Source organism: Oreochromis niloticus, linkage group LG5, assembly GCF_001858045.2.
Source record: "Oreochromis niloticus isolate F11D_XX linkage group LG5, O_niloticus_UMD_NMBU, whole genome shotgun sequence".
NCBI lineage: Eukaryota > Metazoa > Chordata > Actinopteri > Cichliformes > Cichlidae > Oreochromis > Oreochromis niloticus.
The window spans coordinates 32113669-32140303 of NC_031970.2; the positions used below are offsets into that span (position 1 = coordinate 32113669).

Consider the following 26635-nt stretch of genomic DNA (forward strand, 5'->3'; position numbering starts at 1 on the left):
AAAACAATACTTAAAGTAGAGGTTAGCAGAGGAGGTGACCCCTGTTGCAGCAATTACATGAAAAGTAGTGGCCAATTAGCGCTCTCTGCAATGTGACACTGTTGGTGTTTATGTGAGCAACTTCAAGTTCTCACTGTTAGTGACCAATCTCTGATTTACATAATTGTGGGATTGGTCATTAATCGGAATGGCTCGTGAGAGGATCCCATTAAGATATGGAGTGAGATCTGATCATCTCCTCTCTCTTCTGTATTTATCTCCAGCTGCATTGGCACATTGGAAATTATTGGGATTCTTATCCTCCTATTTTCTGGTAAAATATCAAACTTTTGCTCAGCATCTGGAGGTGAGACTTTGTAGAATTTGTTCACGAGTTTGTCCTTTGTAGGACTGTTTCACTGTTTTGCTGTTTTGCCACTGAGGGGCAGCATAGAGTCAGCTGCAGCACTGATGCAAGGACAAAAAGTTACAACAAGGGGTTATCACATTATTTGCTATCATCTAAAGATAATAACAGCGAGCTGCTACATGTATGTGGGCAGAAGACCTCTCCAATTCTAGTATGCAAACAGCTCAATGTGACAGTCAAAGAAAAACTGAATAAATACTCAGATATCTTTAATTAAATGTGGTGTGATGGTGGACGGTTACATTTCAAATGCATTAAAAATGTAATCATGTCCAGCTGTTGAGAGTTCAGATAATTGTTACAAGTTACGTGAAGTGGAAAAGCGATAGAACAAAACGGATGGAAGGTGCAGTATCTGTTTGCATCTGCAAATCTTTACTTAACACAAACAAGATTTAATTTAAAAATCTCAAGTTTTATCTTGTTTTTTTTTCCCAACTTAACTAAAGTTGAGGATGTGACATATTCCAGGAGAATTTTAAATCAAACCATCCCACCAGAAAGCAAAAATAATCTGATTTTTCCAGCCAGTCTCTGTCATCATTTAGTGGCAGTGTATAAACTGTTGTTTTTCTGTCATGTTTTGCACCACATTAAACTGTTTCAGAGTCCTCTTGGAGAGGTCTTGTTTTCCTTTACAATTGCAGCCAAAAGAGCTAAATCCATAATTTGAGCAGCAAAACATGATCCCTTTGAATGCCATAGCCTGCTTCATGAGGTGTAAGTGATCTTGAATCCATTATTTATGACCTCCTTTTGGTACCATTACACTGAAGAGTGGGACCCCGTTGTACACAGCGCTGTTGTGCTAAACACTTCTCCAGCAACAAAAAAGGCACTTGCGCTCTCGCACTTCAAATCAACTTTGATTAATGCTCCGCTCTGTCACGGCATGCAACATTTTACAGCGGCAGCCGTTCAGTGGGAGACCTGGGTCGATCTTGAACAACACCATGAGGCAGTATGAGTTGCTGAGCAGACTGTGTCCTGGTGACAAGAGGGCCCAAGGGTTTATGGATGACATATTAACATTCGACAATATCAATACAGTTTTATTGATGGATTATAGCGTCCTGTTACATACCCACTCAGTGAAGTGTTCAAAGATGAAATGTTACCCCTTATAAATTGAGTTGCGCTCCCCCCTGATGCTTTTATCAGAGACAGGACTGTGCAACAACAAAAAAGTCAACATTTATCTTGTTATAAAGGCTAGGAGTGCTGTGCAAACTTTAAACTTAATGACCCCTAACAATTTAATTGGACTGATTAAATGATGGAAGGTGCTAATCCTTACTGCAGTCAAAATATTCAGCAATTCTGCTTCAAAATACATGTGAAAATCTAAATTTTGTGGTTGTTCTTATTAACACTTGAAATGCTATGTAAATTACACCCAGTTTTTAGGTAAAGTAGAGAAAATGTCTTCAGTTGTAAATGAAGTAGACGCAGTACCTTCTTACTTTTGTAAGATTTTCTTTAGAAACCGATAATTAGCATTAGTTAACTTTGTTTTACACAACCACTTATCATATTAACATTTATTTTTTTAATCATTTAGCAAACAAGATATAACACTGATAAAATCAGTAGCGCGTGAGACACTGTTGGGCGTTTTGTTAGGTCCAGACAAAGCTAAAGCTATCTTTGTGAAGTGCAAAGCTAATTGTCTGCTAGCATAAACTGTTTGTAAAAGGTGAACCATTGGTGTCATTACACGGAAGAGTGGGTCCCTGTTGTAAATATTCATTGTATTCAGCAGACAAAGCTAAAGCTATCTTTGTGAAGCGCAAAGCTAACTGTCTGCTAGCATAAACTGCTTGTAAAAAGTTAAAGCCACAGTTATCTTGCTGTGAAGTTCCTGTTTTTTCTGTAGAAATTTTGTTTTTCAAGCTGATTGCCACTGCCATCTTAGCATTTAGAAAATCAGACAAAAAATGAAGAAAAAAGACACCTAAGCATGTGAGCTGCCTGACTGCAGTGACTTAAGCCCAGTAGACTGACCCAAAACCATACCTTGCTTTACTGCTTTACTGTTCTATTTTCACGTAATAGGAATCATAATTTACGAAATAAACACTGTATTGTATTCCGTTCACTTGAAGCTAGTAAATGAGACCATAATCTTATCAACAAAGCATTTATTGAGATTTTTGATGTTACGTTTTTGCTAAGATCATAAAGCAAGTGAGCCAGGTTCGAGTTTGATTCAACTGGACTTTTATTTGCAACCACAGAAGGAGAGAGAGAAAGAATGCAGGGTTAAAGCAATTCCACATCGGCTTCACTTTTTAGACCTGAAAACTATGTCTTATCTTTTATATAGTCTGTGGCTTACTAGCGCTAGCATGCTATTTAGCATACAGGCATGGGAGTGCTTTTGACCTTCTCGTGTAAGTGTCAGCCAAAAAGCGAAAGCACTTTCCTCAAACTGTCAGTGTTTCTATTCAAAACAAAAATTACGATGAAGAAAAAAACCCCAGATTATTACAAAGCTCATATCTTTTTAATTAAGTTAACTTTCTTTTACAAAAGCATGGGCGCCTACTAGTAGCTGCTGTTTCATTTTGATCACGAAGGGTTGCATCAAGTTTGATTAGCTCCTTGTGTTCTCTTGTGATTGTGTGTGTTGCACTTGACTCGCTGAACGCACTGGATCATTGTCTAGCAACGTTTGTTGGCTCATGTGTTATTCATTGAAAAGCTGTTTTGCTGTTTGCTCTCTGCATGCTACCTGCCGACTTCACATGGGGTCACTTTAACTGGCTGCTGTGTGTGTACTCAGAAGGATTGCCAATAAATAAAAGTGAGGCATTATTATATCGTATTTCATTTGAATGCTTGCGGGGAGACTTGCTCAATCACTATTTATTAAGAACCTTTTACCAAAATCATGTTTCACATACTTCTGATGTGTTCGGTTGTAGCGGCTTGGCTTAAAAAACATGGGATTTTTCATATTCAGATCAAATATTTCATAATTAAATCAAAACATACCTGAGGTGTTTTTCTTTCATTATGACTGCGGTAACACAGATGTGCTCCCACTGCTTTAACAAAAACAAGTCTGCTTTTTTTTGCTCTAACATTTGACAGTTTATTTCATCATTTGTATTTGTTTCCTACGCATGCATTTACCCAACATCGTTATAGTCTTATTTTTTTTAAAAGGTGCTTCCTAAGACGACTCGAGGTGTCTAAAAACAATTCAAAACGTCCACATCCTGTCTCCACATCGTAAATATATCAGGCTTTTATTCAACATTAATACTGGGGAAACATTGCACTCTGAGTTCTCTAATTACAATGCAGCTAATGTATTATTTCCTCCCCATGTGGGATTACTTTCATCTTTCCCATTAAGATGCACATTTTGTTTGGATACTCAAATTACAAACCCCATATTAAATCTGACTGTGCAAAAGGCATTGATCATAGCCCCGATAGCTGCACTCCAACTTTGATTTAATTTGCACTTCCATTAATATCTATGAGACGTCCGATTGTCGTCTTGGGCATATTGATGGTATTGTAAGCCCTGCCTTCATATAATGTTCCCCAGCGGCAATGAGGAAATGTTACAGAGAATTAGGCCGAGAAGCAGGCTCAGTGGAACTGGCACTGCAGTCGGAAATTCATTATCCTAATAAATAGAGGGGAAAAAAAGCAAGAATCTTAAAAGAAATTTCTCTATCCCCTTCTCTCTGCTGCCACAAAAACACACACACAAAAAAACCCCCGGCTTTGGCTTGAGAGCAGATGGCTATAACTTAGGTGCTTCTTATTATTGCTGCTTGTGCACCCCAGAGTCTTCCTGGGACAGTGAGAAGTCTTTAAGATGATTCAACAGTGAAGCAGCCGCTCACCGCCTGTCCGTCGCAAGGCTTTATGTCTACATATTGAGGTGTTTGCATGTACTGTATGTGGCTGTATTACGGTAATATGAATGCAGTCTAAATCTCATTAAAATCTTCCCAACTCGAATGAATCATTTAAAGAGAATATAATACAACTTCAGTAGCAGACTCAGCTAGATAAGTGACAAGCCATGCTGATTTCTTATGTTGATTAATGAAGTGCCAGCTGAGTATATGTACTGTTCCCTTCCTTTGTTGAAGCATTGACACGCTGTTTTCTACGGGGAAAACAGTACTGGAGCCAAGAGACGTGAGTTATGCTGTAATTAATGCAATCATGAAGATGAAAATAGCTGTTGTTGCATCTAGAAAACGACAATGAAGAGCGTGTGAACTGGAGAGGAGGAAGATTCATTGTTAGGCGACCGCGTTCAGAGACTGTGCCGGTCCTCTGAGGCCCCTCTCTGAGGCTCGACAGTGTATCTTTCTGTTAGCGGCGTATAGGAAACAAATGCTTTACTGCATCTTTCCCTGTCTGGAGCGCGGCTTTTATTCAAAACATCTGCGAGCTTTTTCTTTTTTTTTTCTTTCAGAGGACAGCACACTTTCCCTTTTTGTTTTGAAAAAGAGGCAGGGCTCCGCTTCTCTTACGATTCTGCCAGAGTGATTCATTTACAGGTCATTAAAAAAAAACCCGTCTTTTGAAAGCGTTAGGCTGCTCAGGTGGCGAAGCCTTTGCAGGGGAGACATGTCGTAAATAAAGGCAGCTACATTTCAAATGCCATAAATAGGGGACACCTAAGGACCTTGCATGATTGCAGACATCTAATCATTTAATTTATGCGTGTCTAAAGGAGCCCTCATTAACATTCAAGTAGCACTCATCTGTCTAGCGGGATCATTCCGAAGGCTGCATCACTCTCAGATGGAACGTATCTATTTGGGCAACACAGCATGGCTACACACTCAGCAAGCACCTTCTCACGTTCTCCCTCAATGTCACCAGAGACACAGCATGTAGCTCTCATAACTTACATTGTGTGATTTGTGATCCAGTGATTGTGTTGCTGTTAATATGGGACCCTTTGACAAAGTTAAAGCCATATTCTCGAGGTCACAGTACAGTGTGTGCAACGCTTCTGACTGTTTTGCAGCAAATTATTTAACCCTTTCTCGATGAAGCCTGGACAAAAGGTGAGCCTTGGCTTGTATTTGCAGACGATCATCAGCAACCTTTTGATATAGACAACTGAAGCCTGTGATGTTTATTTTTGAAGACTGTCTGAAGTCTTTGTTAGCACTGCGATACAGTAACACACCTCAGTGTCTGCACAGCAGACGCATGCATGACAGAAATTCAATAATAATTGGCGTGGATTGCTCTTGACACGTGCTGGTTGCTGACAGCTGCTTTGTTCTATGGTCAGATTTCATATTTAACACATCAAAGAGTTGGGATACTTCACACTCTGCTAAGGACCGATAGCAGGTCTGACACGTTGCTGTTAAGAAAGGAGAGCCTTGGTCTTTCTCTGGTGGAGAATAAAGTCAAGTTGCATTCAGCGTTCCTTTTTTCACTTTCTTACCTGATAAATTAAGTTATACGCAGCCAGTTTTTACGAGGAACGCAGTAAGCATCATCGAGGTGTGAAGTGTCTTGTTTACAGCGATAATGAAAGAATATTGGCATGAAACTTCTGCAACATGAAAGCTATTTACAAGTCTCTTGCATGAGTAATCTGTAAGCCTGTATGATATGAATGACTTTGCACATAGATGAGTTTTAACACTAGGACTACGACAAAGGGAAAAACTGGTGGTTTGCCAAACACTGCTCCAAAAAAGAAAGTAACTTCGTCAACACATAAAGCTAGTATGAACAAGCTACTGGAATGGCTGTTTAAGTCTTTTATATTCAGACTAGCTGCTACCTTTTGCGTTAACGTTTATCATGTTCTTTGTGTAGGCTACTGTGCTAGTATTTTCCTCCCTATACCTAATTACTGGTTGTGCCACCTTTGGAAGCAAGAACTGCAATTAAAGGTTTGCGATAATTGACAAGCAGTCTTTCACATTCCTTCTTTGCAAAATCGTTTTAATTGAGCAACGTTGGTTGGTTTTTGAATGTGAATAGCCATAACTCACTCACGTCATTCAAAGGTGGACTTGCTGGTGTGGTTCATATCCTTGTTCTTCTGCGTAATCCAGGTGTGCTTGCGCTTCAGGGCACAAACCCAAGACCACAAAATCTCTTTTACAATTTTCTGGTAGAGAGCAGAATTCATGGTTCTCTAAATCAAGGCAAGTTGTCCAGGTCCTGAAGCACCAAAGCAACCATAGACCGTTTAACTGTTGTTGTTTTTTTTAAATCCTGTGTTAGTTTTAACGGGATCCAAACCTTCCAAAAGGTTCAAATTTTTGTCTGATCAGTCCACAGAATATATTTCCAAAAGTCTTAGGGATTATCAAGATGGTTTTTGGCAGATGTGAGATGAGCCTTTGTGTTGTTTTTGGTCAGCAGTGGTTTTCTCCCTGTACCTCCAATGGATGCCATTTTTGCCCGGTATATAGTTTAATAACAATATAGTATATTGGCTAATAATATGCTTTGTGAACACAAATAAAATTACAACCTACATTAAACTACAACCAAATCAATATATATAGTTACTGTGCATTCCTGCGTTGTTGAATTGAGGGTGCAAATGGTTTCCTGAATGAGAATATTCATGTAAAAATTGGAATAAAAACTCAAAACGTCTGCAAAAATTTTGTATGACATGCTGACTTGTTGACATAAAGCAGGGTATGATATAGCATTTAGCTAGCCTGTGAGCTACCATGTGATTCAGATACACCATTGTTCCTGATCTACAATTTCAAATTATACATTACAAATATCAGTAGAGATCTGAATGAGACTTAGTGTGGATGACAGTTAAAGTGACATCTATCATGGAGATTGGATTTGGAAGTTGGTCTTAATTGTATTCTCGTCCAGAATTAAAAAAAAAAAAAAAAAAAAAAACAGATGTAAGGAAACAACACTAACGCAAGCTGCAATTGTTGGCAAGTCCAGTTAACTACTAAAACAATAAGCAAACATTATATTCTAGGATTAGAAGTGGCATATAATTTATAAAACAAATTAGATTGTGGAGTTACAGGTTTAATAAAGGAAGGGAAGATCTAATATGTCAAAATTTACGCTAACCTCAGCCCGTGCTACCGGAGAGAGTGTGAGATTAGGGATGGTATTCCTTCTTCTATCAGTCTTTCTGTGGTAATGTTAGAAATGCAAAAGGTGGCCATGTTAATGAGTCCTCTTCAAACATTTAGAAGATCAACAGGAGGCCGTTTTTCTTTTTACTTATGGAGATTTTATAGCAGTGTCTTAATTAGCTAGCTTAGGAGCTGATAGCGACGCTTGTCAGGAAGCTAACTTATCTGTAGCTGTGTCTAAAAACCAGGACGATTTGTGGTTATTTGGACTGTTAAATCCTATTTGCATGTGAGCAGAAAGAACTAGCATGCCATGAAAACAAGAAGAAGCCCATCTCAGGTAATGTCATTAGGTTTTAGTGTACACTCAGAAGGCCTGGAGGAAAGTGGAAGTATTTTAGGGCAATGTGTTAAGACCTCTCATTTGCCCAGGAGACCTGCAACACCGCCACTTTATAAGGCAAGGCAAAGCAAGGTGGGGGCTTTTTAATGACTTTGAGTTAAACGCCACATTTTAACCGATGCACAAGGAGTGAGAGAGGCATGCTCCTCTCTATAGGCAGTATCCAGCAGCATTTTGATGTCTCTAACAAGAACACAATAAATTGTTCCTCATTATTCAGTAATTAACTCCAATGCGCCGGGTCCCCATCCCCCTGTGCCACGCTCTAAATCACCACCCTCCTCTCCTCTTCTCCTCCTGCTACACAGCTCTTTAATTTCCTCTATGCTGTGGGGGGTGGGGGTAAGAGAAGGTGGAGGCGAGGGTTGGGGGGGTGGGCACACAGCTTGATGCACTCCATCATTCCCTTGCCACCCTCCAGTCACCTCTTCGCCCTATCCTTGCCACAGCCTCCCCCTCCCCGCTCCCCATGCCCGCTCCTCATCACTGTGTGCTCTCCCTGCAGGACGCCACCTGCTTAAAAGAGGAGGAGGTCACCTGAGCCGCGACAACAAGCTCCAGTCACGTTTGACACGCTGAGACGTTACCGTCTTGTACTATCAAGGCATCAAAACTCGCCCCCCGGCTCAGTTCGCTGTCTTTTTCCGGGGCTTTCCTCTTCCTCCCCTGCTCTTAATTGTTAAAATGAGGTCATTAATTGCAGGCTGAGTCAAATCACCTGTCATTTCAGCTGGGAATCATCCACTGATTGAAAGGTATCATAAAAGCCTGCCCAGGGCCTGGTTTTTGCTGTGCCTGCTGGGAGATCCCTTTGTGTCTTGACGATCTCCGCCCATGGGCCCACAACTCACTTTACTTTCTGTGGCGGAGATTAGGCGGGTAGTCTTGGGTGACACACATCCACACGCTTGGCCCAAATATAGATTCAAGGCAGTCAGTAGTGTCAGGCGCAATTCCTGGAGGATGTTGTGGGGAGTGTTCGTTTTCTGCTGTACTATTAACGCCCCTGACCTAATTGAGGAGGATGCTCGCATACGCCACTTCCCTATATGCAAGCGAGGTCAGGTTCATTCAAGGGGGTAATTGTGAAATTGGCATGTAAACTAGGACAATAGAACAAATGAGGACAGATGACAAATTCTTTGATTGATTTTTATTACGTTTAGACGAGCTCACACTATTTTATCAGAGCAGTCCAACAAAGAAAGGAAATGTATGAACTTGATTATGTTTCGAGATTGTCGTCCAGCGTCGTAATTCATACACGCTCAAAAGTTATTTTCTTGGGCATTATGGTATTTTTCTGCATCATGGGTGGAACTGAAAAAGAGGCTTATAAAAAACACATTTTTGCAGTGATGTCAACTTAAATGAACCCAAACATTCTTCACCTCATGACAGCTACACAGCACACTGTAAGGTACAGAAGGCAGTACTCTCGCCCACTTAAAAATGCTCCATTTGCTTAAGAAAATCATGGAAAATGTTGGCGATATTAACACAGAAAGACCATTAGAAAAACAGATCTAAATTATTCTGAAGGCACAATGCTGCAGAAAGCGTCGGGACCCCCATTTTCCACATGGACTTAATCTTGAAGAACGCCACATAAGATGCTGACAAACCCGCTGTTTGAAATAAAAACCCTCTAAACACATGGCATTAATATTTAATGGTGCTGCTTCCTCAGGAGGCCACTCTGGGCTGCAGCGCTGTGTCTGAAGGGAGATGGTATTAGTGCTGTGTGCTCAGGAGGAAGAGCAGCTTCACACTAATGAAGCGATCAGGGCCCGAACTCTGCGAAGAAACCTCATATCCGATTAGTGAGCAGAGATGCATGTAAACATGGCGAAGCAGCACGCGATTAGATCACTTTGCTAATGCGAGTCTTGTGTCACTAAACACAACAGCAGAGCGGCACGCGGCGTTTGAAGTGTTTTGTTAGCAACAACCCATTTCACATTTAATCATTTCAGCATTTCTGTTTCTTTTTGACCCTCTTCCCAGCTGTTTTGATTTAAGCCAGGAACTAGAGGAGCACTATGCAAGCTAATGGGTTAACAGTATCCTCTGAGTGACCATTAAGGTGCACGCATGTGTTGCGCAGCAGTGAAAACCACCTGACCTTGTCCACATCCGCTCGGCCGGGATGGGACGGCATTTGAACCTGGCCAGTAAAGGACAGGCCATTTGGATGTTATTAAAAAACATTAGAGTTCCTAAAGCCCGCTCAACTCCCAGAGCCATCAGGTAATTTGAAAGAGATCCAGTGAGTTTAAGATGTGCAGATGTTTTCGCTTTAAAGCTGGCATCTGTTTATGCAGACGCGCTTTATGTTCGAAAAGCCACAAAGGACCTCCAATAGGTTTTATGGAGCAGTATGAGCTAGAGCACTCAGCTCTGTAATTGTGCTGCACCAGGTAATGAGAAAATTGGTCACAAGCAGTGCTCCCTGTAGATGTAACCCGCAACATGCAATTTTGCACAGCATGTGCAGTATCTACTTTTATTTGTCTGCGCGGTGCCGTCTGAGGCCCTGCGCAGCTTTTAGGAGGTCAAACATAGTCACATGGTTTAGAGCCTAATTCTCATCAGAGGACTTATTCTATCTAAAAATACAACACATTTGAGCTTTAAACAAAACCTTACAAGGAGAGCGCATGAAACGGGTGATGAAAAGTACATTTTTTTAGATTTGTGGCACATGAATATAAATGTAAGCAGTATCATGTAAATAAAGGAGCAACATTTAATTCCCTCTTCTTTAAAAACAAAAAAAGGCTCCTTTTTGTCATGTCTTAGCATTCAATTCCAAAAAATAAAAAATGAAATAAAACAATTCTGGAACATTTTCAAAGTGCTTCAGTCTGGTTTTGCTAACATAAAACAGCCTCTCGGAGGTGCAGATGATTTGCGGATGAATGCAGACTAATCCTTGTTTGTACTCTGTGACTGAAGAAGAACTTTCAGCAAAACAATTAAAGTATTATATTTAAAAAAAAAGAAATCTGGAGGATTTGTGTTATTATCTGTGTAGTTGCTCTGACCTGGTTTTAATATTACCAGTCAATCAAATCTTGGCTTCTGTGAAGAGTAGTGTTCCTATGCTACTTTAATCTTATTGACCAATACTGAACCTAACAGATCGTTAGCAATGTTATGGGTACAGCTTTAATTCATGCAGAAGAGTTGCTGATAAATGCACTGCAACATTTTATATTTTGGCTTTAAAAGTATCTCCCTGTGCTGCTGTCTCTTATTAAGCTGTGAGTCATGAAAACTTGAACTTTTATCTGAAATGAAATCAACCGGTATAATTTCCATGGTAGTAGTAGTAGCATGGTAAGCATTAATAACACAGATTGTAGAATGGAGAAATCAGTGCTGGAATACGCTGTTGTTCAAGGATCAGAGGATTCAAGTCTTTGTGTCCTTGTCTGCTTTTAATGTGAGTGAACATGTAAGTTCTCTTTAGACAGGAGTTTACTGAATTTTGTCGCCATGTTATGTGTCCTCTGTGGGTTTTGTGTGACCTTATCTGTTTAGCTCATGCTTTTGGTATTCAGGCTTTACCAAATGTCACATTGAGGTTATTTTGTCTTTTTTTTCTTTTGCAGATGCAGTTACAGAGAAAGCTCTTTTGAAATCTGTCAGGTTGCCAGAAAATACTCAAAATAGTGCTCGTAATGCCCAGCATCATGTGAGTTAGCAGCGATGTAAACACTGTTCACACCCGTATCATTCAGTCATCATTGCTAAACTGCTGTTTGTAATGTTTAAGTAGAGCTCATCAGGCGATTCTTAATCCAAACTAAGCTAAAGTTAACTATGTAAGTGTTCATCTCAAAGTTAAGTTTATGAGTTTCGAAAGAAAGAAAAAGCAAATACAAGACTAAAATAAATTCAAATTTTGAGGCGTATAATAACTTAAAAATTTAGAAGATGATGAGTAAGGAACAATAGAGCTTTTAACCAAGATCCTCAAACAGTGTTGCTTTTTTTAATGCTCGTAACTAGAAAGCTCTTCAATGTCAGAAAGTACCACATGCATTTGGTTGGTTACCTGCAGCATCTCAAACAACTGTCAACACGTTCTCACTCCCAAAGCGTAACATTTTATGCTAGGTGACAAATCGTTGGTATATTACGCTTCCGGGCACCCAACACGTCCCTATATTACGAGATCGGAAAAATGAGGAAACATGAGAACCGTTTGGAATGAATCTACACATGTAGGTTTGTTTTACTTAAATTGCTTTGGAAAACACTATTTAACGTTGTTAAAGTGCTGGTTAAGGTTAGGGATAAGGTTGTGGTTAGGGCTGGAATACATGGCTAGAACGTGTATTACTGCGGGAGCGTTATTCTACTGGATTTCATCCAGTAGATCCAGTATGCACGTAGCATAAGGAACGCCTCGGGACTTGACAAACTGTCAGTATATTACGCCTCGGGAGTGAGAAAGGGCTGCAACAGTACAATTAACTTTACAGTTTACAATTCATGGTTATTTTGAGCATTTACATCAACAACTTTATTAAGTTCAAACATGTTTTCATTAACGTAAGATGTACAAAAAATTACTTTGGGAACAAAAAAAATTATTCCATTGAAATTGATACAAAGAAAATTTGCCATAAAGCCGTAACCAAGCAGCATTAATACTGTATGGTTAGCTGACTAACACATTACCTGGTACATGACTCTCTCCTTCAGCTATGATGTTTAGACTCATAAACACTGTCTGAAGTTTACTGCTGGGACACGTTCTGTACAGTGATCAGGGTGCAACAACTGCAAACATGACAATGAAAGCTGTTTCAAAGAGCCACTCTCTGCACTGTACCAATATAGTACCATTACCATGGTGTGCAGCAGCAAAACAGGAGTGCTCTACAATGGTCTCCTTGTTAGCAGAGCGAGATTACTCTGTCTTTATATGTAATGGGAGAAAACAAATGTTTGGTGCAGTAATTGAACATAATCCAGTAACACTGTGTTGTCTCCGTGCACTCACGCTGACCTCTTCGGGATAGATGATGATGCTTAGATGATGCTTAAGAACAATGTTGTCCTGTATACCGTTCTCACTGGCATAGCAGCTTTGCTCCTGTGTCCATTTCCCATAATGTGACAAGGACATATTTCAGACTGAAGTGATCCAAACAGTAATCTACCACTTGAGAGAACTGTCTTTGAGAACAGAGGTTGAGGGGAGTGACAAGGACAAGTGTTCTACAAATGCCATATCTAACAGCTCCTGTGTTTCCAGTGGCACTTGAACTGAAATAGGCACGCTCAACAGGGGACAGGCTTCAAGATTTTTTTTTCCATACTTCAGAAAGACTATCGTGTTGAAGTTGGAGTGCTTGTTGGTGTGTCAGAGTGTGTATCAACAGAGCTGCAGTGGAATTTGCTGGCCTCAAGGCCATTGAATTGTTTGTGATGCCACTGCTGTCTTGCTGCATAGTGAATATACAGTAAAACTGAAATGCAGAGCGCTAAATTACTCATACTGTTAAGGCATTCACTCACACGCTATCTAGAGTAGGTGGTGATTTTTACTGCTATAATGTAAGGTTTTATAACAACTGACAAGAAGAGTTCAGAAATAATAAGTGTTCCTTCCACTGGAAGGAACACTTAATGCTTCATCATACCTACATTTTGCACAGGAAAAAAATATTTACTCAACTAATACACAGGCTTATTTGCCATAACATAGAATCTGTTATTTCCTCATGAGTCCTAAAGACAGTAAAACATCTTGTGTCATGTCTTATAACCCATCAGTAATCCACAATATTTATCTTTAGTTCTGCCCCAGAGAAAAGTAAATGGATTACTTTTAACCTGACTACTGAAGTTTTATTCATCTGTACGAGTAAAAGCATTCCTAGTCTTTTTATTCTCAGAAAAAAAGTGCAAATTTGAAATTAGAGCTTTTACGTGCATGCTATACCTTCAAAATGAATGCTAAAGCTAGCTTGTCAGTTTCAAAAGGTTTCCCGTCCCTTTTTTCTCAGACTTGGAAAACAGGACACTAAGAAGGAAAAAGGATGTAATTGCTGAGTTATTGCAGTACTATTGTTAAATCAAATGAAATAAAGGTGAAAGTCTGCCTTTTTTCTATTTAAAATCCACTGGTGTGGTGTACAGAGGTAAAATGTCAAAAATTCTATCTTTGCCCAAGTACATATGAACCTGACTGGATATTAGAGCTCATCTAATACTTAAATATTTAAAGAAGTGGAACAGACAGTCTCTATTGTACACAAGTCTTGTCATATATTTAGGAGACATAAACACAAGCGTACACAGATAAATAATGCATATGTTTATTATCACTGTAATATCACACTGGTATTTATTTGTATTTTAGCCCTTAGAAATCCTCCACGTCACACTGAACCGTCACATGTTTAATGGTAAGTTTCTGCTTTTATTGGTGAATATTACGAGTTTCCTACTAGTGATAGCAAATTTCCGAAACCTCCATAGCCAGCTCCAGGCAGTCACTTGCATCATGACAGGAACCAAACACACCACAGTCCAAATCTATGTATGAGTCATCATCACTGCTGGATGCAGACTCCGGTGTGGTAATGACGTGTTTGTAGCTGGGGCAGCAGTGATTGGCGAGTCCCTCGCAGGAGTCAGGTAGCATGTGGATCATATCGTAGAACCGACAGAAGAGACAGTTCAAGACAATTCCTGCACAGTCAACTGAGGGAGACACACATGATCAGGAAAATAATGTACTCAGTAGTGTGTTTTTTTTCCTTTTAAATCAATATACATTTTTTTTGTCTTTATAAAGGGCTGCAACCCCTTCACACTTTTACACTGACCTCTTTGAAATAATGTGTGATAGATAGCGTTTAAATTATATCTCAGGACATAAATCATCCCTTCTCCTATAAGAGCTGGGCTTCACTTGTATCTTATAAGATTTTAAAAGCCCCCTTTCCTTCCTTTACACATGCATAATTTAAGAAATCATGCCTCACTCCCTCACAGAGAGACAAGCAGGAAAGCTGTTTGGAGACATAATCAATTACCAGAAGTCTCTCTTGTATACTTTGCCAGGAGCACTTCCAACGTGCGTTGTGGTTACAGTGAGACAATGCTATGTGTCTTTCCAGCATGCTTTGCCAAATGGTTCCCCCATGGGTGCTATGAAGTGTGAGATCATCAAATGACACTGACCATGAGCAGACAGTTACTCACTGAAGAGTGTCACAGGAACGACCTTATGACTTGCGCTGCAGAGAATTCAGAGAAGGTATACCCTCTGCAAGGCTTCACTGTTCTCCTAAGCTTTTATTTAAATATGTAGAGGTTTCAATCTGATCTGAGTTCAAATACATGTTGGAGAAGACAGGTTGTGGGTCTGTCTCATTCCTGTGAACTAATTCTTAAAAACACCTTAATGTCATTTCTTCAAATTTGGACTCAGTGATGAACTAAGCTCAATTACCAAAATCTGGTTATAGTTCAAAATTAGACTAGTTACACTAATGACACAAATCTAAAAAGATAAATAGATGAAGGGATATTTTATATCAAAAAGGTGAAAGAGCAACTCTGCTTTGGCAATATATAGACCAGCAGTCCCCAACCTTTTTTGCGCCACAGACCGGGTTATGTTCGACAATATTTTCACGACTCACGGCCCGGTACCAAACGACTGACGGGCCGGTACCAGTCCATGGCCCGGGGGTTGGGGATCGCTGATATAGACTGCTTTGCATAAACAATATTGAACGTCAAAACTCGGGAACAGAAAAAGACATCGTACTTTTAATCTCATACTGAACTGGTGACACTAATCTTGGGTGCCCACTGTTGTTGCTGCTAGTTTCATTATGTCTGTGAATCGTCTACATTAGCTTCTTTAGTCTACATCTATATTTCGGCCACTGTCAAGCATATGGACCCATGCAATACAATACAGCTTTACAACAAACAACCTCCTGTCAACCTGAATGAGAACAACTCTCGTGAATGGATAAGATGCAACATATGAGCAAACTACACGTATTTCATCAGTATATCCTTTTAATATAGTAGGAAGTAGAAATGGATCCAAGTTATATCTCTGTATGTAGTGCTACGGGTTTGTAACTGTGGTCAGTTGCTGTCAGCATGCAACTGAATGGGGTCAAGCTGGTATCTATAATCAATAATATGGTGATTAACTGTGATAACTTTGTGGTTTTTAACTCAGCAAAGATCACAAATCACAAAATTAAACAGAAATTCATGGGCACTACTTTCAGAGTCCAGCCAGAACCTTGTAGATTTGAGGCTAAAGTTCATAATTGCTCCGCACAGAGTGATGTAGTTGCAGCAGGATGGCAGTTTAATTACAAAATGATACAGGCGCTCGGCAGGCTTTTATACAGGAATGTAACCTGAGTACAGTTTAGATGTGTTGCAGATGAGCTGTGCTCATTGGCTAATTCACACTTATTTGCAACATGTTGGCAATCCGTCTGTGTTTATAAATTCTTGCAATGCTTCCATTTTTTTCTCTGGGTCTTGGAGTTTTGCGCTGCATCTGTTGGTGTACTGCCTCCTGTTGTTCCTTCTCTTTAAGCATTTGTGTATTTCTTTGGAGTGCTTCATCACACATTACACGCAAACCATTATTTTTCTCTGACACCTGAAGCTTGCACACGATCTCTTGATGTGCGCAGTCTTTGTCGGCCTGATTGAAAGTGATTGCAATCATCCGAGTCAGACTGCGATTGAATGGAGACAAGTTGCCTCTCGCCAGGTGACGTGCAATTGCCCTGAGATTGAAAGTGATCATCCAGAGGTTGAAGGTGTTGAACGTTCATCCTCTGGGCGACCAGTTGGTCATCTCAACTGCTTGTAATCACTTGTGGGATGTGAAAAAATTCATCGGGCAACTACTGACTTTTCTTAGTCACAAGCAGGTTGCTGTTGTCTTTTTACTCTAGTGTGTCTGTGAAATTAGATAGGTAATAAGAGTCTACAAGACAAGAGCCGCATCTTTTCTCATTGTCAATAAATAAAAAGAAATTCTTCTATTTCTTTACATTTTAAACCATATTTAAGACAGTGGTTATCGTTACAACATTACCGTTTTATTTAATTTTTTTTAGTTTAACAGAATTGCATCAGAACATAAACAGTCTGTGTTGTAATCAGTTATGCAGCTGGATCTGAAGTAGTGATACTTGTGGCCTTTTTTTGCATTAATCTTTCTCTCTTTTGCTGCAGTTTGAGTTTCTAAATTATTCATACATTTTCATAATTGATTGTATTAACTATATTTAAGCATTCTCACAGCATAGTAAGACATAAAGCTTGCAATTTGTCATTTTCATAATTATCCTGCATATTAATCGTTTATTTCAACAGCAGAAAAGCTGTGTTTGGATAAAAAGTTAATTTCAAAACAATTTTTATGATGTCTCGAGAAAAGAAGTGGCACTGATGACAAACCCAAACAGCAGAGTGAAGTACTGGTGTCATTTACCTCCTGTGTTGCTTTGCTGCGAGGAGGAAAGAGAGTCTGTGCTGTACGTTTCTGCAGAGGAGGATCTCCTTAGGTACATTTTCAAAGAGAAAAGAGGGGCAGCGGAGCCGTCACGCTCTCTAGGCAGCTTAGCCTTGGTGTCTCTGCTTGTCTCCCCAGGCTCCATTTCTGTAGAGGTATCAAGTCTCCAGCTGCTGACTTGAACCTCACTTTCGATTCTTTCTGTCCAACAGATGAAATGTTAAACAAATGAATCCTACAGTAAAGAATCAACAAACAACAACTACTGTAGTCTTTGAAATAAGTATGACTGCAGATGCCCAAAAATCAAGTATATGTGCAAGAGTGCAGAGAGCAGAGGTAACTGGTTCCACTGGTTTGCAGGTAATCTTGTGTAAAGCTGCTGATAGTACGTTAGGGTGAACAGTAGGGGCATCACTCTAATGTCCATCCATCGATCCATTCTCAACCGCTTATCCTTTTCAGGGCTGTGGTTAGGGTGAGAGGCAGGGTCCACACTGGACAGGTCAGTCTGTCGCAGGGCTAACACACAGACACAGACAACCATTTGCACTCACATTCACACCTATGGGCAATTTAGAGTTTCCAATTAACCCCACTAAATGCATGTCTTTGGACTGTGGGAGGAAGCTGGAGTACTCGGAGAGAACCCACACAAACACATGCAAACTCCACACAGAAAGATCCCGGCCTGATGGTGGAATTGAACTCAGTGCCTTCATGCTAACCACCGTACTGCCTAATGTCCATACACCAATCGTGAATGGAGACACAGGAAGCTTTTAGTAGGTTAGCTTTAGCGGGGTTAGCTCTTTTGCCCCATCCTTTTCCTACACACACAAACTTCAAAACAAAGCACCTAAATCCTTGTAAAACCTACAACTTCTCACTGTCACATTTATTTTTCCTTTCTGTAGAGATTTTGGCCTATCAGTTTGAACTGGCCTTCAGAACTAGCAGGCTATTTCCGCACTTTTTTTTTCTGTGCAGAGCTAGCTAAAAATTAGCATACAGACTAGAATGAGAATTAAAAAATGGGGAGATGTTCCACTGGGCCTTCTGGTTTCATAGTTATGGTCACAGGATAGCCAGGAGTGAACAGAAGTGAAGCTGGAGCCATAAAAATGTAATGCTGCAGAAGTAAGTGGCAAGTTTTACTACTTTTTCAAGGGGATCAAGAAGTTAAGGTAAGAGATATAGTTTATATGGTCTAGTGTTAGAGATGTCACAGCATTTTGCAGCATTTTAAACATCAAACAAGGAGCAGAAAATTCTAAAAGCAGTCACCTTAAACCAAAACAGTCAGATGCTTAGTATATACGCATGTAGGCTTCTGTTTTTGATTTCATTATGCTCTTAAGTTTGCTGTTGTTATAATTTGGAAATAGGTGTTGTAATGAGAATATATATATGCCATCAGTTCTGTCAGTCACAGAAAATCTGGGTACTGATAAGCACAAGTAAAGACATTACTGTTGTCGTGTAAGCTGTGTATTTTTGGAAATCCAGTAATTATGAGATTTGTTAATGATTTCAGTACATTTCAATAATAGAAAGTTACCACGCATCTTTGTGGATCAACTCTGGCATTGAACTCTCAGCAAGAGAGTAAATAAGTGATAAACATAACTGGAAACGAAAAAAGAAAAGCTGCTGGCCATATCCCATTCTGACAGCTGACACAATGAAAACATAAAAATATAACTAGCCTGTGAACAGTGTGGAGTTTCTGGAATGAAGAGGCTGTTAATGTTAATTAATACGTTAATTAATACAGATAATAATGAATTACTGTGCTGGCAGCAGACTGTTTACTTTCTCACCACCTATTCCGAATGAAATATTTACCACTCCTTTCTGTGTTTTACTTAAAATTTAATGCCCGATGATTTATTAATTTTTGAGAGTCGAATAAAATGTATTTGTCTTCCCTAAATTCTCGAAGAAGAGATAAAAATGGACATTGCTCAGGGCCGCATTGTCCATTTTTAAGATTTTATTAGTTTAAAAAACAACTGCTCCCATCAAATCAGAGTTAAACATGGTGTCTCGTGTTATCATCTTTTGTCAGCGTGCGAGACTCTTTTATGTCTCATTAGAATTGTTTGTGTTTTTACATGTCATGTCTCCGTGATTGAATGAGAAGTAAAGAAGGCAAGGATTGCTATTTGAAGTACAAGTTAAAATAAACTTGTTTGAGCTGAGAATGAGCCCGATGCTCTCGGGTTATCAAATGAATTAAGTAAGAAGTGCAGCTGGTCTATGCCCATGACCATTAACTGATAGAGAAATAAGGCCTGGAGGCATACTATGCATTTTTCAGGTTTTGTTCCAGTGTTTCACTGAGCCGCGCTCACTCATTAGACACCACAGTTGCTCCGAGCGGTGGGTCTGAAGATAATTTTACTTCATGTTTAAAATCTAAATGCAAACTGGAAGTATACAACAAAAATCGTCTACAGACTATAAAGAATGCATGTAAGCAAGCAACTAACAAAGAACAGTAGGTGATTTGAAAACAGGGGGTTTGTTGGGGAAATCGTTCTCAAACTGTAGGGCTTTTCACAGTCACTAAAGTCAAATAACTGCACAAGGCAAGCAAAGTGATGGAACAGTAAGGATGACACTGGCTATCTCAGATCATCACAACAGAGATTTATAAGAGACATGACAAGTCCAAAGTGACACTGAGCTGTTTTTCTACAAACCTAATCTACAACTCACCTCCTTTAACCCATGTGGAGCTCTCCTCACCACCGTTTACACTCCCTTTGCCTTTTGCATCAGCTCTCAGCGTTGTTTCATCTGCCATCTGGTCCATTGCATCACAGATAAAAAATGCATTTAGTATGACAAACCTGATTATCTCAAGCCAAAAATATGTGGCTGCACACAACTGAGGCTAACGTGGCTTAATGTCTAACACAGTGTTACCGCAACTCGGCGTCTTCGTGCGCTGCTCCGCTCTTGGGATTGGGTCGTCACGCGGCCAGCTGCAACATAGTCTTCTTGTCCAGGATGCGGAGGCAGCTGTTTACATCGGCAAAGCGTAGCGCACCCAAGACAGATCATCCCTTTTGCAATGCACAGCGTCCATTTGGCCTGCTGCCTGCTGTGCTGTAAGGCTCTCCAATATTCCAGTGACGTTGGCAAAAAAAAACACTGGAGATCTGCTCCTATCAAAACATCACTGGGACAAAGTCAGCAACATTTTATTAGTTTGAGTTATTTCCCTCTACAAAGTGATAATGAAGCAAAATGCAAGTGCAGAGGATCACATAATCAAAGGAAATATCGCATTAAAACTATAATTCCCCATTCAAATGCATTATTAAGCAATCAGGACACACAATAAAGAGATTTTATAATGTTATAGTAATAATGTGAGAGAAAAAACCCCAGCTATATTAGAACAGAACGGCAAGACAGGCTAACTCAGTCCCTCCTTCGAAGCTGGGCACATATGCATGAGGCAGCGAGTTCTGTTTTGTTTGTTGTTGGGGCAAAACACGTGGTAAAGCATGAATAGGGAGCTGCATTCAAATTTCTCCGAATACAAGCCAACCAATTTAGTCTAATTAGGCTCAACACTAGAGTTGCATTTTAATAGACGCCCCGCTGTGTTTGCATATGTTTAGAGAACAAGAGTCATGCTAATTGAAAAATTAAGATGTGAGAGTATTTGTCTACCGAGCTCCCACTATGCTGCACTCAGTGCAAATATAACTCCTGAAGAGTTTTCTAGTGCCTTCTCTCTTCTTCCACCTCTCGTTTCCTTTGTGCTGTGATGATGATACGATGTGATAGACAAAAGACTAATCGAGATTGTGCTCTCGTGCTCTTCAAAAAGCGTACAGTGACAGTGTGACAACACCATACTTCCACTCTTTGGGCTTGTTGTTTCTCGGTGACGCGGCAGGTTTTGTTTCGCTGGTCAGCGTCAATCATGCAGTCAGAGAGGTTCTGGGGGGTTACATGGTTAATTTGACTCCCATTGAAATGTGCTCTCTGTGAAATGAGCTCCCTGCCCTGCATCTGCAGAGAAGCTACTGTAGCTGACACCCCACCCTGTTAGAGCCTTCCCTAATGCTGAGCCAAGTGACAGTGTGTGATCAGGTTCAGGTACAAATTTGTTATGTCCAAGTGACAGCTTTCTGACCTCATTTGCTGCACTTAAAGTCTACTCCATTATTTACAGTTGCTAAAGTTAGTAGAACCAGTACTCATCCACACCCTTCTTGACGTAGATTCATTGTTACTGTGTTTATACTGATAAGCCATGGCATTAAAGCCATGGTTATAGTTCCCTTTCGTGCCACCAAACTGCTCTGGGCCTTGGATCCTATGTGTGCTGTGGGATGTTTGGTGAGATCAGGGATTGGACCTGTTCCTCCACACCCCCCTGATGCCTGAAAGGACTGGAATAAGGGGAGTGTGGCAGAAGTCAACAGGGTGGATTCTTTGTTATGTCACTGAGTTTTTACCAGTTTGGTGCTTGGTTTGGCGCAATAGTAGCAGAGGTAACTGGTTAGGTAACTTAGAGGTAACTTGGCAGTACATGTGAAAGTAACGTCCACATACAGCATTTGCTACCGTAGGTGCCTCATAGTGTAATAACAGAACATCGCAAGCTCATAAATTACCACTTTACCAGTGGCTGACTGGTGTATATGCTGTTTGTGGTTTACCAGTGGTTGAGTTGTTAAGTGGTAAACAGGGAAATTATGCTATAAATAAGACTTTTCTTAAGGAGACAGTTGGGAAAAAACTACCCTCAAAGGGTAACAAACTCTTCATTACAGGCGCTGATACTTTGGGAGAATTTTAGGTGTTTATTCAGAGTAGAGTAGACAGGAAATTGGAGAGAGGGGGGTGTTGGCAGACCTGAACCCAGGCCACTGTGGTAAGGAACATGAGCTCTGGTACATGAGTCAGGTAACCAACAATTCTTATTAACTTCCTTTTAGTCAGTGGGTAGTTGGGACAAATCAACACAACTTAAAACAAACAGATTGATTTAGGTTAAAGAAGATGAACCACAAAAATGACCCAGTCAAAACAAAATATGTATCACATTAATGCTTAAGAACGAGCCAGTATGCCATTAGTGTCTAATTACAGTCTAACAGCTAACGTCACAGTGGTTCTGAGAGCTGGAATGAATTGTTGCAACTGTAATAAACAAACTGAGGTTATTATACTCAGCCCTAAAAACCTTAGAAACACAGTGTCTAACCAGACACTCTGAATGGCTTTACCTTGGCCTCCAGTAACACTTTGAGAAATCTAAAACTAGAAACAACCTGTCTTAGAGTGATACTGAAAAACTAGTCCATGCATTTATTAATTACTATTGTAATTCGTTATTATTGGTTTGTTCTAGAAACTCCTTCAAAAGTCTTCAGCTGATTTAAAATTCTGCAGGGACTAAAAAGAGAACACGTATTTCCCCATATTGGCTTCTCTTGATTGGCTCTCTGTTAAATCCAGAACCAAATTTTAAAAATCCTTCTCACATACAAGGCTTTGAATAATCAGGCCCCATCTTATCTTCAAGACCTTATAGTACTGCATCACCCCAATAAATTACTTTGCCCTCAGACTGCAGGTTTACTTGTGGTTCCTAGGATGTTTAAAAGTAGGATGGGAGGCAGAGCCTTCAGCTTTCAGCTCCCAGTTTTGGGAGACAGACACCCTTTCTACTTTTAAGATTATGTTTAAAATATACATTTTAAGCCTAATCTATATACACAACTTTTAATCATTATCATTATTAAACCTTGGCTCTTTTTCACAGTGTATCTTTGGTCCGGTCTTCCTATCCTCACCCCCAACCGGTCACGGCAGATGGCTTCCCCCCTCCGTGAGCCTGGTTCAAAAGGGAGTTTTCCTCCCCACTGTCGCCAGGTGGTTGCTCGTAGAGTTTGTCTGATTGTTGGGGTTTTCTCTATTAAAGCGCCTTTATAATAGGCAACTGTTGATGTGAGTTAGTGCTTTATAAATAAAACTGAATTGAAATGTTATTGAAAAATGTGTAAATGCAGTTTTTGTTAGAAAATCTTTCTTTTTTCTAATGATATTGATCTCTTGATTTCCAATATGTCATAAGTACCTGATCACTGGTTGGTGGTACCTTACTTTACTGCAGCCTGATTCAGCCACATGGGAAGCATTTTTGCTCTAACTCCATCTCACCCAGATCACCTTGTAAGGGCAGTGCAACATTTCCTCCCTGCTTGTGTGTGGCTCCGCCAGGTGTTTCATGGAATTGTATCAAGACTTGATTTTTTTTGTCCTCTCTCTCTTTTTTCCGGTTTTAGTTAAATGTCTTATTTTGTTGAACATGCTGCCAGTGCAGAGGTCCCCTTTGCCCCTTAATGAGTCCCATGGAGAGTAAGTGTCATAGTTGGCTCTGGTGATGAGAGCAGACTCCCATGTCACCTTGAGGCTTGGCTAACACAAAGGAAAGAAGACACTTGATGTCATATTCCCTCTCTCCATTTTAAAGTGGGTAATCCTGGTGTGCTGGGATTACTCTTATGGGCAGATGTCACTGTCCTCCCAGAGATAAAAGGTGCAAATATAAGCGATGACAGATGAAAAAACAAACAGTTGGGGTGCTTGGTTTATGCTGTGTGACGAGACAATGGGTGCTTTTGTTTGAATGCATATCAGATAATAATATAAAGATATTATTATATTATTAATATATAGCTATTGATATATTTTTTAAGAAAAAACTGACTGAGCCGTGTTAATGTTGCACATATTTAACATGCTGTAATATACTATTACCTATTAGCCAAAGATGCTGTAAAAATAGCTTGTTTATAGATGACCAACTGTCTAAATTTGCTCGTGGATCGTCACCTCTTTTCACACCTACCTAAAAAATTCAGTTTGTTCTGAACCACTTAAAGAGATGTACCTTAAAGCAGATCTCACCTTGTGTTCTCCCGGGAGTGTTTTCTCCTCAGCCCATTAAGAGCACAATAATTCATTTTCGAGATCGTTTTGCTCTAATTGAACACGTCTGTTATATTCAATTCTTTCAACATCTTTAAGGACACCTGCCTACCTTTATGACAGTCGAGAGTGAGGGGGGAGGAACTCCTGCTGCTCGTCACAGAGGGAAGAAATCAGTTTCCAAATTAAGATTTCAGATAAATGACCTTACAAAGTAAAGGAAATCAAAGAAATATGGGAACGGGGTAAATTGGATTCCTTGGCGTCTAACAGTATATGACTTAAACCAACTGGGGATTCTCACCACAGTGGAGGAATTGAGCATTTCCTAAGGCAACGGAACCACCTGGGACCTCCTGATGATCCATGGGGTGTTTGTAAAAAGCCTGGAAGTTATTCAACCCACTAAAAGGCTAAATAGATTTTTTTTCTATTAACATTTAGGCCGTATTGCTCTGATTTCAGGGCTTCTATACTGGTTTCAGGCAATCTATGTCATTTTACTCAGTCAATATTCTGTATTTAATTTGCATAGCTTTGGTTTGATCACAATGGATACCAACAAGGATGCTAACAAAGGTAAACAGATAGACTGCTTTTATTCATATCAAACACGTTTATCACAATAATATAAATAACAATAATAATATGAGAATATAAATGTCTTTAGCAGTAAAAAGGAAAAATCAACCATTTTTCAGATTTACTGAATTTCACCTGTCATCTGTATCTATGTGATACATAAACATTCATCGCAGGTGGACCGGATGCTTCCTTTTGTTTGTGTATGTGGGTTATTTTGGGGTAGAAGGAAAATAGGGTTGCACTTTATGGTGCACTAATAAGACTATATTGAGATTACATAAAATTAGATCTAACATGTTCTTTATATGCCAGGAAATAACTGGATACTTAAACCTAAATTAAACTACTTATGGTACAATTACATAAAATGTTCTGCCCTCTTCCAAAAAGAAATAAAAGCAACTACCAAACTAAAGAGAAAAATACAATAAGGGCAGCTTTATGTAATGAACCTGGAGGTAAATGACTTTGATGACACTGTATTGCTGTTAACGCCATCCAAAATCAGGGAAATCCACTTATGCGGGCAAGTTTTTGGATCACGAGCTGCCCACTGTGCTACAAATTTCAATTTCAGGCATGATGCTACGCTTTGAGACTTCTTCGAATTATTCATCGTCAGTGTATTTGCTTGTAAGACTGTGCATCTGTTCATAAATGTTAGCCAACTCTTCACCCAGTGATGCAGGTCTTTGTTGTAGTGGTACCAAAGGTTCCTAAGTTAGCCTCACAAGTACAACCCGTCTCGCTCGGTTACGAAGGTAATAACGAAACAGAAAATAATCACATTCATTCTGGCATAAATGATGATTAACCTGAGCTTTAAGTACACGCTGACACTGAACAAATAAAATGAACACTCTTTGCTGCTTCACACAGGCGTCATGAGAAATACCCATTATTATGGACCAATTTGCTCCCCCAGATAATCAATGTTGGCACCGACTCAAGCCCCGCTCCACAGGCTAAATGCTTGAATTGATCATTGACGCTTTCTCACCAATAAGCCGTTTAAAATGAATAATTGGGTGGGGCTAAGAGAAGCCCGGGTCCTTGCTATTGCTATTAGTGTAATGATGATATGACATCAGACGTTTTCTGTAAAGCATTGTCTTGTTGTTATTGGGCAAGACAGATTATGATTGGGTTTAGTCAGTGCACGTTATGAGATGCTCCTTAAGTAGCATTCATAAAGTAAAGCTCCTCGCTGTGTCAGAGTGATAATAAGGGGAGTGATTCATATATACTTTAGGAGTCAAGGGGTGCACCGCGTTAGACCTGTATTTTCTTTTATTTGTCCTTGCTGTTTTGGCTCATGGATCTCGTGCTTGCTTTGTCCCGCCATATATCAGAAAGAGAGAGCTCCGTCTGGCAAGTCATTGATATGCCGGCTCTGTTTTTACGCATTGTCATTTTATCTTTCTCATTACTGTCAGTACTACAGACTCAGATGCATCTCATTACAAGGGAATTGGGACAAACATAAAATCAAGGCCTCCCCTCCTTTGACTTGGATATCTTTCAAACGCTCAAAGTAGATAACCGCCGTGTTAGGTCCGCAACAGCTGTTAATGTTTTGTGATAATGCAGCTTTATTCCCACTGATATCTTGGTGTTTCTTTTGATGGCGTGTTAAAATGGAGAATTAATGTGAGTTCAAA

At 39.9% G+C, this 26635-nt stretch overlaps 1 protein-coding gene and 1 long non-coding RNA gene across 2 annotated transcripts in view; one reads left to right on the forward strand and one right to left on the reverse strand.

Annotated features, from left to right (window-relative positions):
- Window positions 1-14237: 14237 nt before the first annotated feature.
- Window positions 14238-21719, reverse strand: mdfic2 (MyoD family inhibitor domain containing 2). Its single transcript, XM_003442726.5, has 5 exons — window positions 21657-21719; window positions 20358-20613; window positions 20148-20235; window positions 17403-17624; window positions 14238-14617 (listed from the first exon to the last, which is right to left on the reverse strand). The coding sequence occupies exons 1-5, from the start codon at window positions 21716-21718 to the stop codon at window positions 14361-14363; spliced, it is 885 nt and encodes a 294-aa protein (XP_003442774.3). The 5' UTR covers window position 21719; the 3' UTR covers window positions 14238-14360.
- The window catches only part of LOC106098041 (uncharacterized), a 59603-nt gene continuing 51434 nt past the window's right edge, over window positions 18467-26635 (forward strand). The window contains exon 1 of the long non-coding RNA XR_003220272.1: window positions 18467-18563. This is a non-coding gene — a long non-coding RNA (uncharacterized LOC106098041). The remainder of the gene's footprint in view (window positions 18564-26635) is intronic.

Bases quoted from the DNA above. Each gene is read 5' to 3' on its own strand.
- mdfic2 (XM_003442726.5), bottom strand. From the start codon at position 21,718: ATGGCTTTAATGCCATGGCTTATCAGTATAAACACAGTAACAATGAAT. The intron at 20,614-21,656 runs GTGTGGATGAGT...ACTTTGTCCCAG, and splicing joins ATGAATCTACGTCAAGAAGG to TGATGTTTTGATAGGAGCAG. The intron at 20,236-20,357 runs GTAACACTGTGT...GCAATGGACCAG, and splicing joins CACGAAGACGCCGAGTTGCG to ATGGCAGATGAAACAACGCT.